Here is a 16,236-nt window from a genome sequence, read left to right as displayed (position 1 = left end):
TCCTGTATGATTTCATTATATGAAATTCAAAGCTAGGCAAAATTAATTAATCTACAATGTAAAAAGTCAGTATAATATTTATCCTTGGGTGGGTGGTGAGTAGTGATTGGCAAGGGGCACAGGGATATCTGAGGTATTGGCAATATTCTGTTTCTTGGTCTGAGTATTGGTTATACCATAGTGTTCACTGTGAACATTCACCATTCTCTAAAGATTTTTGCACTTTTTAAAAATATATATTATACTTCAAACAAAAGCTTACTTAAAAAAAAATAAAAATTTTCTGGAGGGTAAGTTAACACTTAATTCATAAATTTATATGAAATAATGCAAGTATAATAACAGTCAAGATTTTCTTGAAAAAGAACTGCGTACCTACAAGACAATAAAAACCATTTAAAAACTAAATTAATTAAAATGTACAGGTGCAGAGTGGCACCAGTACAAAACAGAGAGAACAATGGCACAAACTGGAATGTATAGAAAATGATACAATAGATACAAGCATTTTTTTTTTTACTATGGTACAGATACCACTTCAATACATAGGTGCATATACTTGTACACTTGAATAAATACATTAAACCTGTAATTTGGGTAACAGAAGAGCACTGTTTAAAAGAGATAAGGGCATTCTGATCAATGCTATTAACTCACTTAGTCATTTAAACTCTCTGTACCTCAATAACTGTCTTTAAAAGTGATAGGTTTGAAATAGGGTATTTACTAAGATAGTGAAAAGTGAAAGTGTTTGTCACTCAGTCGTGTCCAACTCTGTGATCCCATGGACTGTAGCCCTCCAGGCTCCTCTGTCCATGGAATTCTCCAGGCAAGGATACTAAGATTATAATCAAATTATTCTAGAAATGGGAATTTTGGTCAGGTGAATAGTAATGATGAAAGTTAAAGTCTGAGTAGTATGCAAGATAGTAAAGGTAGAAATAGTTATCAGATATATCCAACAAAAAATAAGAGGCCAGTGGTGACCTGGAGGAAAAGAAGGAACTGAAGAATAGCAGGGTTCCACAGATGACCCAATACAACCTACTGTAGCAAGATACCGCAGACCATCTCATTTCTGCCTTAATAGGCAACCTGAACACCGTATGACACATATAGACAATGACTGTTACGTGAAAATCTAAGTACTCTCAAACACTGAATTCAAACCCATGTAACTCAAGGTGTACCTATGCCACTGTCTTCTCCAGAAACTATGGGAAAGCTGAACATTATTTCAAAGTCTAAAACTGAATTCCATTAGATGATATCTTTAATTTCTTTCACTGGTACAATATTGATGAGTATGTCATTATTTATTTTTAAATGTTTTTCTGTTTCAAGGAAGCAGACCAAATAAAAACTACTCAAAGTCCAATTCAGGCAGAAGTGTGCAAGTCAATATTTAAACAAGTTGTGAAGCAATTACCTTGCAAATGGAAGACGTGTCAATTTGCACTGTTTACTAACCCGTTTCTTCTTGCTACTTGGCAGTAGAAAGGGACTCTGATGGAACTATTTTTGAAAAGAACAAAGAAAATGAAAATGAATGAAATTTCTAATCTCATTAAACCATGTTTGTCATTAAAGTACCAAATTATACAAGGATATTAATAGTAATGGAACAATTCTTGTGTTTAGCCTTCAATAGTTTAATGAGAATAATAAGATGATAACATTAAACACTGCTGCTGCTGCTGCTGCTAAGTCGCTTCAGTCGTGTCCAACTTTGTGCGACCCCACAGACGGCAGCCCACCAGGCTCCCCAATCCCTGGGATTCTCCAGGAAAGAACACTGGAGTGAGTTGCCATTTCCTTCTCCAATGCATGAAAGTGAAAAATGAAAGTGAAGTCGCTCAGTCGTGTCTGACTCTTCACAACCCCATGGACTGCAGCCTACCAGGCTCCTCCGCCCATGGGATTTTCCAGGCAAGAGTACTGGAGTGGGGTGCCATTGCCTTCTCCGAACATTAAACACAGTTCATCCTTAATCATGCCATACAAAAATAATCACTACTAATATTTTGGTATATAACCTCCCAAATTTTATTCTATGCCTATGAATAAATACACACGTGTATACCCATGCATACACAATATTTCTACATAGTCAGTTAATCCTTGAACAACATGGGGCTCTAGGATCTACCTCTACTTTTTTCCCTAAGAGTTTTTCAATTGTTTCTATCTTCTAAAATAATACCAATTCTTCTCTAATTAGAAATACTACTTTTCTACTAATATCTTTTATGTTTTTGAGTCTGTTTAATCCTGTGTTCCACTGAGCTGTCTAGTCTTATGTTACTTTTAATCAATAGTTAATTTTTACACAAGAATTTTAATAACCAATTATATCAAATAACAGTCTGCTGTTAGCCAATTAAAATTAGCATTATCTCCATTCCTTTGTACAAAGTTTAAGATATGAACCTAACCTTGATGCTATGTAACTAATCTCAATTATCTTCAGTAATGTTAAAAAATATTACACTATTTAGCATAAATTCTACTTACCTCAGAAAGAGTGCTCATTTCAATTGCAGTTATCAAGTTATTGTTCATGAGTGCTTCTATTTCTATAAGCTTCTTATTCTGAAATAAGGAAAGACCTTTTTAATCACTTAAAATTTTGAGTTTACTATATTTTTATGAATACCATCAGTTGAAAAGACTTAAAAAATACTGAGATCACATTGAGCTAAAAAGGTGTTACACTGTATAGTTCAAATAGACACAGACACATACATACAGACACACACATATATTTTGAATGCTTTTGAGCTATCAACTATAAATTTTCGTTTTTTTTGGCCATACCACATGGAATGTGGGATCTTAATTTTCTGACCAGGGATCGAACTCACACCCCCTGCATTGGAAGCGTGGAGTCTTAACCAATGGACCACCAGGGAAGTCCCTTCTTATATTTTTCAATCTTCTCATAATAATATATCATGTGGCAAGTGACCATAGGCTGTCAGTCATAGGAATTTCACCTCCAATAAGCATAGTAAGTCATCTTTCCATTTTCCATTAATTTCTACTCACTATGGAGTTAAGAGTTACAGTTGTAACCTAGCTGAGCACTGGCTCTTACTGCCCTATCTGTGGACAGAGTTGGAATTCGGAAGGAAAAGCAATGACTACAATCTTCATTCTACTGATACTTGGCTTGTAGCCAGTGGAAAGTTGCCATTGAGGGAACACACTCAAGAGAACTTCCCTCCTTTCAATTCACTGGAGAAAACATGTCAATCTTTTTCTTTTTCCTTTTTTTAATTTTTAAAAATTTATTTATTTTTAACTGAAGGATAATTGCTTTACATATTGCATTGATCTAATCTTCTTAAGATATATTAATGTATCAAGTTTTGCTTATGATAAGCAATCAAATGTTGATTAAGGTATTATACTAGTTTGCAGAGCAGCAAGTACACATTCAGAATGTAGATTCAAGACACCTATTTCATTACCCATTAACAATTTGTCCATTAACATAGCACAATCTTTCAATAATTTTTTTACACTAATTACAGATTAAAAAAACATTTTTGGAACTTCTATAATAATACAGTTTCAGAATTCAAACACAATATAGTTTCCATACCAAATTATTTAGCTTTAGACGAAGAAACGTGTTCTCAAAATTCAGTTTATCCACTTCTTTTTGCAACAGCATCTTTTCAGTTGTAATTCTGCGAGAATTCTCTCTCTCTCTACTAAGAGCCAGAGCTAATGCCCTGTTGTTATGCTTTAAAGAAATTTTGAAAATAGAAGAATTGTCTGTAAAAAAAAATTGTAAGAGTTAATACTGAACATCTTAATGCATTTTCATATTTCTTAATAAAACTATTTTGAACAAAACTGATTTCACTTTGTAAATTTTAGCTGAAGGTAGAGAGAATGACAACACAGATGTAGTTTTGGAAAAAAATGTACCCAGAGTTTGGAACTGAAGAAATAAAAGCTAGATACAAGATGAATAAAAGTTGAGAGAAATGCAGAATGTTTGTGAATAGAGAGTCAGGAATAAGAGGACTCTAGTACAGACACAGTGCTGTGTGTGCTGTGCTTAGTTGTGCAGTTTGTGTCTGACTCTTTTTGACCCCATGGACTGTAGCTCACCAGGCTCCTCTGTCCATGAGGATTCTCCAGGAAAGAATACTGGAGTAGGTGGCTATGCCCTTCTGTAGGGAATCTTCCCAACCCATATATCGAACCCAGGTCTCCCGCATTGCAGACAGATTCTTTACTGACTAAGCCACCAGGGAAGCCCAAGAATCCTGGAGTGGGTAGTCTATCCCATCTCCAGGGGAACTTCCAACCCAGGAATTGAACCAGGGTCTCCTGCATTGCAGGTGGATTCTTTACCAGCTGAGTTACCAGGGAAGCCCATAGACACAATATTCCAGCATTCCAGATAATTAGATCAGTCACAAAAACTAAATCTTGTTACTTGTTGCTCTACCTTCCTTCCTATCTTTGACGAGGAGGTAGGACAGAGAAGCTGTAACTAAAGATGTCCCAGAGAAATTAGGGGATCTGTGAAATTAGGCCTATCTGTGAAAATTTTAGAGTCAGTTTCTGTGGCTCCAGAATTGAACACACTAATGCTCCCAAAGTCCATTTTTCAAAACCTCTAGTGAAAGGGAACATACTTACTGTAATGTTGGACAGATTATCTAAATCCTGTGGGACCTTCTAGCTCTACCCCAAATACCCTCTTATTTCTATGTATCTATTGCAACCTGTACTTGATCCCTTCTCTTTACAAGCACTATGTAAATATAATTTAATTTAGAATGCTTTCCTGTTTTTAGCAAAGAAATTTAATTGTGAATTCCTTAGTAAAGCTCACCTTACACATAGTGTTCCCTTAGTACACCTAAAGCATAATTATATTTTCACAATTTTGATTTACATGCCACTATTCTCACACAGTAAAGCATCTGTCTGCAATGCAGGAGACCCGGGTTCGATCCCTGGGTTGGGAAGGTCCCCTGGAGAAGGAAATGGCACCCCACTCCAGTACTCTTGCCTGGAAAACCCCATGGACGGCGGAGCCTGGTAGGCTACCGTTTGTGGGGTCGCAAAGAGTAGGACATGACTGAGCAACTTTCATTCAATAACATATCTCACTAATGACAGCCACCTTTGACATATCAAAGGGCGGTAAGACTAGAAGCAGTTCAGGACTTGTAGAAGCTAAGGATAATAACATTTTGCTGTTACATTCTTCAAACTCAGTGTATTCCTTCATAACAGTGGGTGTGCAGTGGTCCTGTCAAAGAGAACAGGAAACTGCCACTACAGAAAGTGGGTTGATATAAAGGATGGTCCTAGAGACCTTGGAAGGATCAAAACTATGAGTTAAAGATACTCAGGAGGCTTGGCTATTTCACAAGGCACAATTACCTCCTCCATGTGCTACAGCAGCAGGAATCCTCCCCCAATTAGGCTAAAATGAAGATGAATCATTGAGATAATTTTCTGAAGTAATGCAAATTTATTTGGGGGAACTTTCCTCACCTTCTTTTTTTGCCTTTCAACATCTTAGCTCCAGAATCCATGAAACCCCATCTCCAAAGTGCTCAGTGCCCTCATGATGAGCTTTGGTTATATAAAATCACCCACTATAGCACACTATATAGTCCAGCCACCCCTAGATTACCCAGCATCCAAATGCTACAACATATCAGAAGGACAATCCATCACTTTTTTCAAGTTCTTTTTCAGAAATATCACTTTGGTATTTTCTTTGCAGTGTAGGAGGTAACTGCCTTGGGCCACCCATCCCCCAGCCTCACTGCTGAAAATTCAGCTGTCATGACTGACAGTAATTCATCATAAGCACCCCCAAATAAAAGGAGTTGAAAGAGATGAAGGATTGAATAGAGAAGGTATCATTTAATACAACAGTCGTTTTCTATATTTGATAGAGTACCAAATACTATATCAATTCTCCAGAAAAAATTAAAAATATGAGCATACTTTAGACAAATGACACTTACTTATTATTTTTGTTTTTATTTTTGAAGCAAGAGAAACATTCAACTTAGTAGTCTTTGAAATTCTTCTGTCTTTCACATGTTTCTTAATTCCTGAGGTAAAAAGTGAACTGGTTTCCATTGCTGGGTACTCCATCACTGAAGTAAAAAAAGAAAGGAAGCAGAAAATCATAGTATTAATTAATAAAGGGAAAAAGAGCAACTGATAAATACACTCTAAGAAGTAAATTATGACTTAAATAATATGCTTTGTACATAAAGTGAAAGTGAAAGTGAAGTCGCTCAGTTGTGTCTGACTCTTTGTGACCCCATGGACTGTAGCCTACCACACTCCTCCGTCCAGGCAAGTATTGGATTTTGCAGGCAAGAGTACTGGAGTGGGTTGCCATGCATAAGTATTTGCAGAACCCTTCATATAAAATCTGAAACTATGAATGTAATCAAAAATGGTTTAAAAGTAGAATCCTAAAAAGGTAAATGACTTTTTCACTCAAACCTATATCATTACGTCTGCCTGCCAGGAGCTCAGGTAGGCACTGGGTACAGAAAACAGGATCAGGCTGCATAGGAATGCAGAGTTATAGAACGTGGGCACAGACTATACTGTGATGCAAAATAAGAAGTGTAAACTTGGAGTTATGAACAGAAGAGATATACCTAAACCTATGGGGACTGTTCCCACTTCATCCTCAGATATTCATTCCATTTTCTGCAGCCTTTACAACAAAACTCATTAAAAAAAAAAAGGTATCTATAGTCAGTTTCCAATCTTCTTGTAACTCTACTTCATTCAGGCTTTTACTCTATTCCAACAAAATGACATTTGTCAAGGTTTCTCATGACCTTCATACTGTTAACCTAATGGTCAGTTCTCAATCCTCATCTAATTTAACAGCAGCATTAAATGTGGTTAATTTATCCTTCCTCCTCAAAAATGGTATTTTCTTGGCTACAAGAACACCACAAACTCCTGTTATTTTTTTCCCTCTAGCTAACTAGCTGCTGCTTCTTAGTCTCTTGATGGAATTCCAGTTGAGCTATTTCAAACCCTGAAAGATGATGCTGTGAAAGTGCTGCACTCAATATGCCAGCAAATTTGGAAAACTCAGCACTGGCCACAGGACTGGAAAAGGTCAGTTTTCATTCCAATCCCAAAGAAAGGCAATGCCAAAGAATGCTCAAACTACCGCACAATTGCACTCATCTCACACGCTAGTAAAGTAATGCTCAAAATTCTCCAAGCCAGGCTTCAGCAATACATGAACCGTGAACTTCCTGATGTTCAAGCTGGTTTTAGAAAAGGCAGAGGAACCAGAGACCAAATTGCCAACATCTGCTGGATCATAGAAAAAGCAAGAGAGTTCCAGAAAAACCTCTATTTCTGCTTTATTGACTATGCCAAAGCCTTTGACTGTGTGGATCACAAGAAACTGTGGAAAATTCTTCAAGAGATGGGAATACCAGACTACCTGATCTGCCTCTTGAGAAATGTGTATGCAGGTCAGGAAGCAACAGTTAGAACTGGACATGGAACAACAGACTGGTTCCAAATAGGAAAAGGAGTTCGTCAAGGCTGTATATTGTCACCCTGTTTATTTAACTTCTATGCAGAGTACATCATGAGAAACGCTGGGCTGGAAGAAACACAAGCTGGAATCAAGATTGCCGGGAGAAATATCAATAACCTCAGATATGCAGATGACACCACCCTTATGGCAGAAAGTGAAGAGGAACTCAAAAGCCTCTTGATGAAAGTGAAAGTGGAGAGTGAAAAAGTTGGCTTAAAGCTCAACATTCAGAAAACGAAGATCGTGGCATCTGGTCCCACCACTTCATGGGAAATAGATGGGGAAACAGTGGAAACAGTGTCAGACTTTATTTTCTGGGCTCCAAAATCACTACAGATGGTGACTGCAGCCATGAAATTAAAAGACGCTTACTCCTTGGAAGGAAAGTTATGGCCAACCTAGATAGCATATTCAAAAGCAGAGACATTACTTTGCCAACAAAGGTCCATCTAGTCAAGGCTATGGTTTTTCCTGTGGTCATGTATGGATGTGAGTTGGACTGTGAAGAAAGCTAAGCGCCGAAGAATTGATGCTTTTGAACTGTGGTGTTGGAGAAGACTCTTGAGAGTCCCCTGGACTGCAAGGAGATCCAACCAGTCCATTCTAAAGGAGATCAGCCCTGGGATTTCTTTGGAAGGAATGATGCTAAAGCTGAAACTCCAGTACTTTGGCCACCTCATGCGAAGAGTTGACTCAATGGAAAAGACTCTGATGCTGGGACGGATTGGGGCCAGGAGGAGAAGGGAACAACAGAGGATGAGATGGCTGGATGGCATCACTGACTCGATGGACATGAGTCTGAGTGAACTCCGGGAGTTGGTGATGGACAGGGAGGCCTGGCATGCTGCGATTCATGGGGTCGCAAAGAGTCGGACACAACTGAGCAACTGAACTGAACTGAACTGAAGCTATAATAGGTTCTCTTCTTGGATTTCTTTATCTACCCTCACTCTTCCAGTGAATTCATAGTCATGGTTTAAAATAACACCTAGATGTCAAGAACTTCAAAATTTATGTCCTCTGTCTGGAACTCTTTCCTAAACTTCCCTGGATTCATATCATTATCTACTCCACAACTCCACTTGAATAACTAAAACAGCATATCAAACTTGGCCTGCTCAAGCCTGCTCCACTCAGAGCCTTCCCCATTTCAACTCTCTCCTTCCAGTTGCTTTGGTCAAAAATCCCCCACATCCCAATCTACCTTCACAATTCATTTAGACTCTGACTACTTTTAAGTATCTCCACTGCTATCAACCTAGACTCAGGCACTAACATGTCTCACCTGAATTATTTCAATAGCTTCTTTCCAACCCTACTTCTACTCCTGCCCTCACTACAGTTTATTAATCTATAGAATGTAAAACTCTCCACCATCTACTCTTCTTCCCATTTCTATAATTTAAACTCCTCTTTTTCTCCCCCTTGTCCATTCTTCTCAAGTCACAGTGGCCACCAAGATCTAACTGCTACTATTATATGTCTGGTATTCTTCAGCTTCGGGTCTTCTGTATTGAAGTACCCATTCTAGGGAGACTTACCATATGGAGATTGAGGTACAGTCATTCCTTGGTACCTGCAGGGTACTTGTTCCAGGACCCCACAGATACCAAAATCCATAATGCTCAAGTTCCTTATATAAAATGGCATAATATTTACATATGACCTACATTAATCCTTCTGTATAGTTTATATTATCTTTATATTACTTATAATACCTAATACACTGTAAATAGCAGTAGATCAGATCAGATCAGTCGCTCAGTCATGTCCGACTCTTTGAGATCCCATGAATCGCAGCATGCCAGGCCTCCCTGTCCATCACCAACTCCCGGAGTTCACTCAGACTCACGTCTATCGAGTCAGTGATGCCATCCAACCATCTCATCCTCTGTTGTTCCCTTCTCCTCCTGCCTCCAATCCCTCCCAGCATCAGAGTCTTTTCCAATGAGTCAACTCTTCGCATGAGGTGGCCAAAGTACTGGAGTTTCAGCTTTAGCATCATTCCTTTCAAAGAAATCCCAGGGCTGATCTCCTTCAGAATGGACTGGTTGGATCTTCTTGCAGTCCAAGGGACTCTCAAAAGTCTTCTCCAACACCACAGTTCAAAAGCATCAATTCTTCGGTGCTCAGCTTTCTTCACAGTCCAACTCTCACATCCATACATGACCACAGGAAAAACCATAGCCTTGACTAGATGGACCTTTGTTGGCAAAGTAATGTCTCTGCTTTTGAATATGCTATCTAGGTTGGCCATAACTTTCCTTCCAAGGAGTAAGCGTCTTTTAATTTCATGGCTGCAGTCACCACCTGTAGTGATTTTGGAGCCCAGAAAAATAAAGTCTGACACTGTTTCCACTGTTTCCCCATCTATTTCCCATGAAGTGGTGGGACCAGATGCCACGATCTTCGTTTTCTGAATGTTGAGCTTTAAGCCAACTTTTTCACTCTCCACTTTCACTTTCATCAAGAGGCTTTTGAGTTCCTCTTCACTTTCTGCCATAAGGGTGGTGTCATCTGCATATCTGAGGTTATTGATATTTCTCCCGGCAATCTTGATTCCAGCTTGTGTTTCTTCCAGCCCAGCGTTTCTCATGATGTACTCTGCATAGAAGTTAAATAAACAGGGTGACAATATACAGCCTTGACGAACTCCTTTTCCTATTTGGAACCAGTCTGTTGTTCCATGTCCAGTTCTAACTGTTGCTTCCTGACCTGCATACACATTTCTCAAGAGGCAGATCAGGTAGTCTGGTATTCCCATCTCTTGAAGAATTTTCCACAGTTTCTTGTGATCCACACAGTCAAAGGCTTTGGCATAGTCAATAAAGCAGAAATAGAGGTTTTTCTGGAACTCTCTTGCTTTTTCTATGATCCAGCAGATGTTGGCAATTTGGTCTCTGGTTCCTCTGCCTTTTCTAAAACCAGCTTGAACATCAGGAAGTTCACGGTTCATGTATTGCTGAAGCCTGGCTTGGAGAATTTTGAGCATTACTTTACTAGCGTGTGAGATGAGTGCAATTGTGCGGTAGTTTGAGCATTCTTTGGCATTGCCTTTCTTTGGGATTGGAATGAAAACTGAGCTTTTTGCTATGTAAATAGTTGCTCCTTTGCCCTTGGATGTGGGGTATCTCCTCAAAGTCACTCCAGCACCAGTGAAGCTGCCGCTCCAGCGCCGCTCCACATCCAAGGGCAAAGGAGAAGCCCCATAATGATGGTAGGAGGGGTGAAATTGCATTTAGAATCAAACACCACATCCGCCAGAGATGCTCAGAGGGCTCAAACCTTGTGTACACCAGGACCCTGAGACCCCACAGAGACTGAGACAGAACTGTGTTTGAGTGTCTCCTGCAGAGGTACGGATCAGCAGTGAACTGCTGCTGGGGCAGGGGCTCTGGGTGCAGCCAACCTGGGTATGGCATAAGCCCTTTTGGAGGAGGTCACCATTAACCCCACCATAGAGCCACGAGAACTTACACAGCACTGGGGAAACAGACTCTTGGAGGGCACAAACAACCCTGTGCACACCAGGACCCAGGAGAAAGGGGCAGTGACCCCACAGGAGACTGACCCAGACTTGCCCGTGAGTGTCCAGGAGTCTCCAGCAGAGGTGTAGGTCAATGGTGGCCTGCTGCAGGGTCGGGGGCACTGAGTGCAGCAGTGTGTGCATGGGACCTTTTGAAGGAGGTAGCCATTATCTTCATTACCTCCACCATAGTTTGGCCTCAGGTCAAATAAGAGGGAGGGAACACAGCCCAGTCCCTCAATTGAAAATTGGATTAAGGATTTACTGAGCATGGCCCCACAACATTAGAACAAGACCTAGTTTCCCCATCAGTCAGTCACTCCCATCAGAAAGCTGCCATAAGCCTTTCATCCTTCTTCATCAGAGGGCAGACAGAATGAAAACCATAATCACAGAAAACTAAACAATCTGATCACATGGACCACAGCCTTGTCTAACTCAATGAAACTGTGAGCCATGCCATGTAGGGCCACCCAAGATGGACGGGTCATGGTGGAGAGTTCTGATAAAAAGTGGTCCACTGGAGAAAGCAATGGCAAACCACTTCAGTATTCTTGCCTTGAGAACCCCATGAACAGTATAAAAAGGCAAAAAAATAGGACACTGAAAGATGAATTCCCCAGGTCTGCAGGTGCCCAATATGCTACTGGAGATCAGTGGAGAAATAATACCAGAAAGAATGAAGAGAAAGAACCAAAGCAAAAACAACACCCAGTTGTGGATGTGACTGGAGATGGAAGTAAAGTCCAATGCTGTAAACAGCAATATTGCATAGGAACCTGGAATGTTAGGTCCAAGAATCAAGGCAAATTGGAAGTGGTCAAACAGGAGATGGCAGGAGTGAATATTGACATTTTAGGAATCAGTGAACTAAAATGGACTGGAATGGGTGAATTTAACTCAGATGACCATTATATCTACCACTGTGGGCAAGAATCCCTTAGAAGAAATGGAGTAGCCCTCATACCCTCATAGTCAACAAAACAGTATGAAATGCAGTCCTTGGATGCAATCTCAAAAATGACAGAATGATCTCTGTTCATTTCCAAGGCAAACCATTCAAAATCACAGTAATCCAAGTCTATGCCCCAACCAGCAATGCTGAAGAAGCTGAAGTTGAACGATTCTGTGATGACCTACAAGATCTTCTAGAACTAACTCCCAAAAAAGATGTCCTCTTCATTATAGGGGACTAGAATGCAAGTAGAAAGTCAAGAGATACCTGGAGTAATAGGCAAATTTGGCCTTGGAGTACAGAATGAAGCAGGGCAAAAGGTAATAAGAGTTTTACCAAGAGAACACACTGGTCATAGCAAACACCCTCTTCCAACAACACAAGAGAAGACTCAACACATGGACATCACCAGATGGTTAACACTGAAATCAGACTGATTATATTTGCAGCCAAAGATGAAGAAGCTCTATACAGTCAGCAAAAACAAGACTGGGAGCTGAATGTGGCTCAGTTCATGAACTCCTTATTGCCAAATTCAGAATTAAATTGAAGAAAGAAGGGAAAACCACTAGACCATTCAGGTATGACCTAAATCAAATCCCTTACAATCATACAGTGGAAGTGACAAATCAATTCAAGGGATTAGATCTGATAGACAGAGTGCATGAAGAACTATGGACAGAGGTTCGTGATATTGTACAGGAGGCACTGATTGAGACCATCCCCAAGAAAAAGAAATGAAAAAGGCAAAATGGTTGTCTGAGGAGGTCTTACAAATAGCAGAGAAAGGAAGAGAAGTGAAAGGCAAAGGAGAAAAGGAAAGATATGCCCATCTGAATGCAGAGTTCCAAAGAAAAGCAAGGAGAGATAAGAAAGCCTTCCTCAGTGACCAAAGCAAATAAATAGAGGAAAACAATAGAATGGGAAAGCCTAGGGGTCTCTTCAAGAAAATTAGAGAGACCAAGGGAACATTTCATGCAAAGTTGGGCACAATAAAGGACAAAAATGGTATGGGCCTAACAGAAGCAGAAGATACTAAGAAGACGTGACAAGAACACACAGAAGAATTATACAAAAAAAGATCTTTATGACCCAGATAATCACGATGGTGTGATCACTCACCTAGAGCCAGACATCTTGGAATGCGAGGTCAAGTGGGCCTTAGGAAGCGTCACTATGAACAAAGCTAGTCAAAGTGATGGAATTCCAGCTGAGCTATTTCAAATCCTAAAAGATGATGCTGTGAAAGTGCTGCACTCAATATGCCAGCAAATTTGGAAAACTCAGCAGTAGCCACAGGACTGGAAAAGGTCAGTTTTCATTCCAATCCCAAAGAAAGGCAATGCCAAACAATGCCCAACCTACAGCACAATTGCATTCATCTCAAAGGCTAGCAAAGTAATGCTCACAATTCTCCAAGCCAGGCTTCAACAGTACTTCATCCGAGAACTTCCTGATGTTCAAGCTGGATTTAGAAAAGGCAGAGGAACCAGAGATCAAATCGCCAATACCTGTTGGATCATCAAAAAAGCAAGAGAGTTCCAGAAAAACATCTTATTTCTGCTTTATTGACCACACCAAAGCCTTTGACTGTGTGGATCACAACAGACTGGAAAATTCTTCAAGAGATGGGAATACCAGACCACCTTACCTGCCTCCTGAGAAACGTGTATGCAGGTCAAGAAGCAACAGTTAGAACCAGACATGGAACAATAGACTGGTTCCAGATTAGGAAAGGAGTATGTCAAGGCTGTATATTGTCACCCTGCTTATTTAACTTATATGCAGAGTACATTATGAGAAATGCTGGGCTGGATGAAACACAAGATGGAATCAAGACTGTCAGGAGAAATATCAATAACCTCAACTATGCAGATAACACCCTTCTTATGGCAGAAAGCGAAGAACTAAAGAGCCTCTTGACACAAGTGAAAGAGGAGAGTGAAAAAGTTAGTTTAAAACTCAACATTTAAAAAACTAAGATCCAGTCGCATCACTTCATGGCAAATAGATGGGGAAACAATGGAAACAGTGACAAACTATTTTTGGGCTCCAAAATGACTGCAGATGGTGACTGCAGCCATGAAATTAAAAGACGCTTGCTCCTTGGAAGAAAAGCTATGACCAACCTAGATAGCATATTAAAAAGCAGAGACATTACTTTGCTGACAAAGGACCGTCCAGTCAAAGCTATGGTTTTTCCAGTAGTCATGTATGGATGTGAGAGTTGGACTATTAAAGAAAGCTGAGCGCCAAAGAATTAATGCTTTGAACTGTGGTGCAGGAGAAGTCCCCTGGACTGCAAGGCGATCAAATCAGTCAATCCTAAAGGAAATCAGTCCTTAATATTCATTGGAAGGACTGATGCTGAAGCTGAAGATCCAATACTTTGGCCTCCTGATGCAAAGAACTGACTCCTTGGAAAAGACCCTGATGCTGGGAAAGATTGAGGGCAGGAGGAGAAGGGGACGACAGAGGATAAGATGGTTGGATGGCATTACCGACTAGACAGACATGAGTTTGAGCAAGCTCCGGGAGTTGGTGATGGATAGTAAAGCCTGGTGTGCTGCACTCCATGGGGTCACAAAGAATCGGACACCACTGAACGACTGAAATGAACTGAAATAGTTGATCAGCAATTGGCAAAATCAAACTTTGCTTTTAGGAACTTTCTGGAATTTTCCCCAATTTTTTCTTCACTGATTCAGTTGGTTGAATGAGCAGATTTAGAACCAAGATGGATCACCGACTGTATTATAAAATAGTGGTTAGACGGTTTCCAGTTCTGACATTTAGTGCGCCAGTTCTAATATTTCATAGCTATGCGATTCTAGCATCTCCAAGTCTCAATTTCCAGACTTAGACCATTATTTAAAAAATATAAATAAGGGCATCTCACTGTAAGCACTTAATGAGCCAATGCGTATACAGTGCCTAGTACTGGACATGGCACAAAGCTCTCACTAACATTACCTATGTACTATTACTCTGGCTAGCATCTCGGCTATCTTTAAAGCAGAGCTACTCGGTTCCACACCCGATTCTCATGACTTGAATTCCTCATGTAGAAAAATCACAGTCCATACTGCCTAGCGAAATCCTACCTGTACGTCAAGACCCTATCCAGTTCAAGTTCTAAGCTCTTCCTAGTGTTCTATCACCCCTTCGCCTTCAGCCTCCCTTCTAAACGAGCGCTCCAAAGGAAAGGGTCCTCCGAGATCCCGGGTAAGCAGTCTCTTAACAGTCATTCAGCCTATTTACTGAGAGCTCACAGTGAACCAGATATTGTTCTAAAAGTAGTAGTCAAAAGGACAGAAATCCCTTCCTGCCAAGAGCTGGCCTGGCGGCTCGCCTCCTCACAGAACCGAGCGCTCAAACTCCCAGGACAAGAGGCAGCGACTCAGATACGACCCAGCGCCATTTCCAAGAAGCCCCTCGGAGACCAAGCTGAAGTCGCGGATCCGGAGACCGGAGTGGGCGGGGCCGTGGGCGGCTAGGCTGACCAGAGACCTCGGAAGGCAGCGCACAGTGGTTCGGCTCGGGAAAGGCATGGATACCGCCAGACGGGGGGGACCCACACCAAATGTCATAGGTCACTGACTTACCACTTTTTCAGGGTCGGGGGAACCAGCACCCAGCTCCGGGAGCCCGGCGTTCGCGGCCAGGGCTTGGGTTTAAACTCTGCAACCGTTAGCGTTCCCCGCACCAGCCAATCAGGTCCTGAGAAGGAGGCGCAAAGCAACTTGGTTTCCAGGAAGTGGGACGTGAAAGGGGTGGGACCTCGACGTGAGCGACGGAAGGGGTCGTGGCCAGGCAAGCCAGGGCCCACCCAGCCAGAGTGCAAAGGGATTCCTTAGACTTTGAGCTGGTACTGTTCGCTGTCTCCTAATGCGTTTAAGAAAAAGGAAACTCCCCTTTGACAAAACTAGGTTTTTCAATCAGATGTTTAAAAGGCTTGGCAGCCACCTGAAGCCTGTTGGAAAGTTTTCGTTGTTCCTGACGCTACTGTAAAACTGCCTGCCCACATTTTACCAGTTCTACATCTTTGCAGTATGACGCCAGCAGGGTTATTTAGTTTCCACTTAAAAGCCCTCTCCATTTTTTCTTTTAACTTTTCGAGGAGAATGCGGCAAAGAAATTTGAAATGCTGGATCTCATTAATACTTAGTTCTTATACTA

At 40.9% G+C, this 16,236-nt stretch overlaps 1 protein-coding gene across 2 annotated transcripts in view; it reads right to left on the bottom strand.

Annotated features, from left to right (window-relative positions):
- The window catches only part of SGO2 (shugoshin 2), a 30,223-nt gene extending 14,405 nt beyond the window's left edge, over positions 1 to 15,818 (bottom strand). For both annotated transcript variants that reach the window (XM_006059335.4, XM_044937013.2), the window contains exons 1-5: positions 15,663 to 15,818; positions 6,012 to 6,146; positions 3,608 to 3,783; positions 2,515 to 2,592; positions 1,430 to 1,515 (exon numbers count right to left, since the gene is read on the bottom strand). In XM_006059335.4, coding sequence (XP_006059397.4) covers positions 1,430 to 1,515; positions 2,515 to 2,592; positions 3,608 to 3,783; positions 6,012 to 6,144 — 473 coding nt within the window. In that variant the 5' untranslated portion in view covers positions 6,145 to 6,146; positions 15,663 to 15,818. The remainder of the gene's footprint in view (positions 1 to 1,429; positions 1,516 to 2,514; positions 2,593 to 3,607; positions 3,784 to 6,011; positions 6,147 to 15,662) is intronic.
- Between the last annotated feature and the right edge of the window lie 418 nt (positions 15,819 to 16,236).

This window comes from Bubalus bubalis, chromosome 2 (assembly GCF_019923935.1).
Source record: "Bubalus bubalis isolate 160015118507 breed Murrah chromosome 2, NDDB_SH_1, whole genome shotgun sequence".
Classification (NCBI taxonomy): Eukaryota; Metazoa; Chordata; class Mammalia; order Artiodactyla; family Bovidae; genus Bubalus; species Bubalus bubalis.
This window is presented reverse-complemented; position numbering and strand designations above follow the sequence as displayed.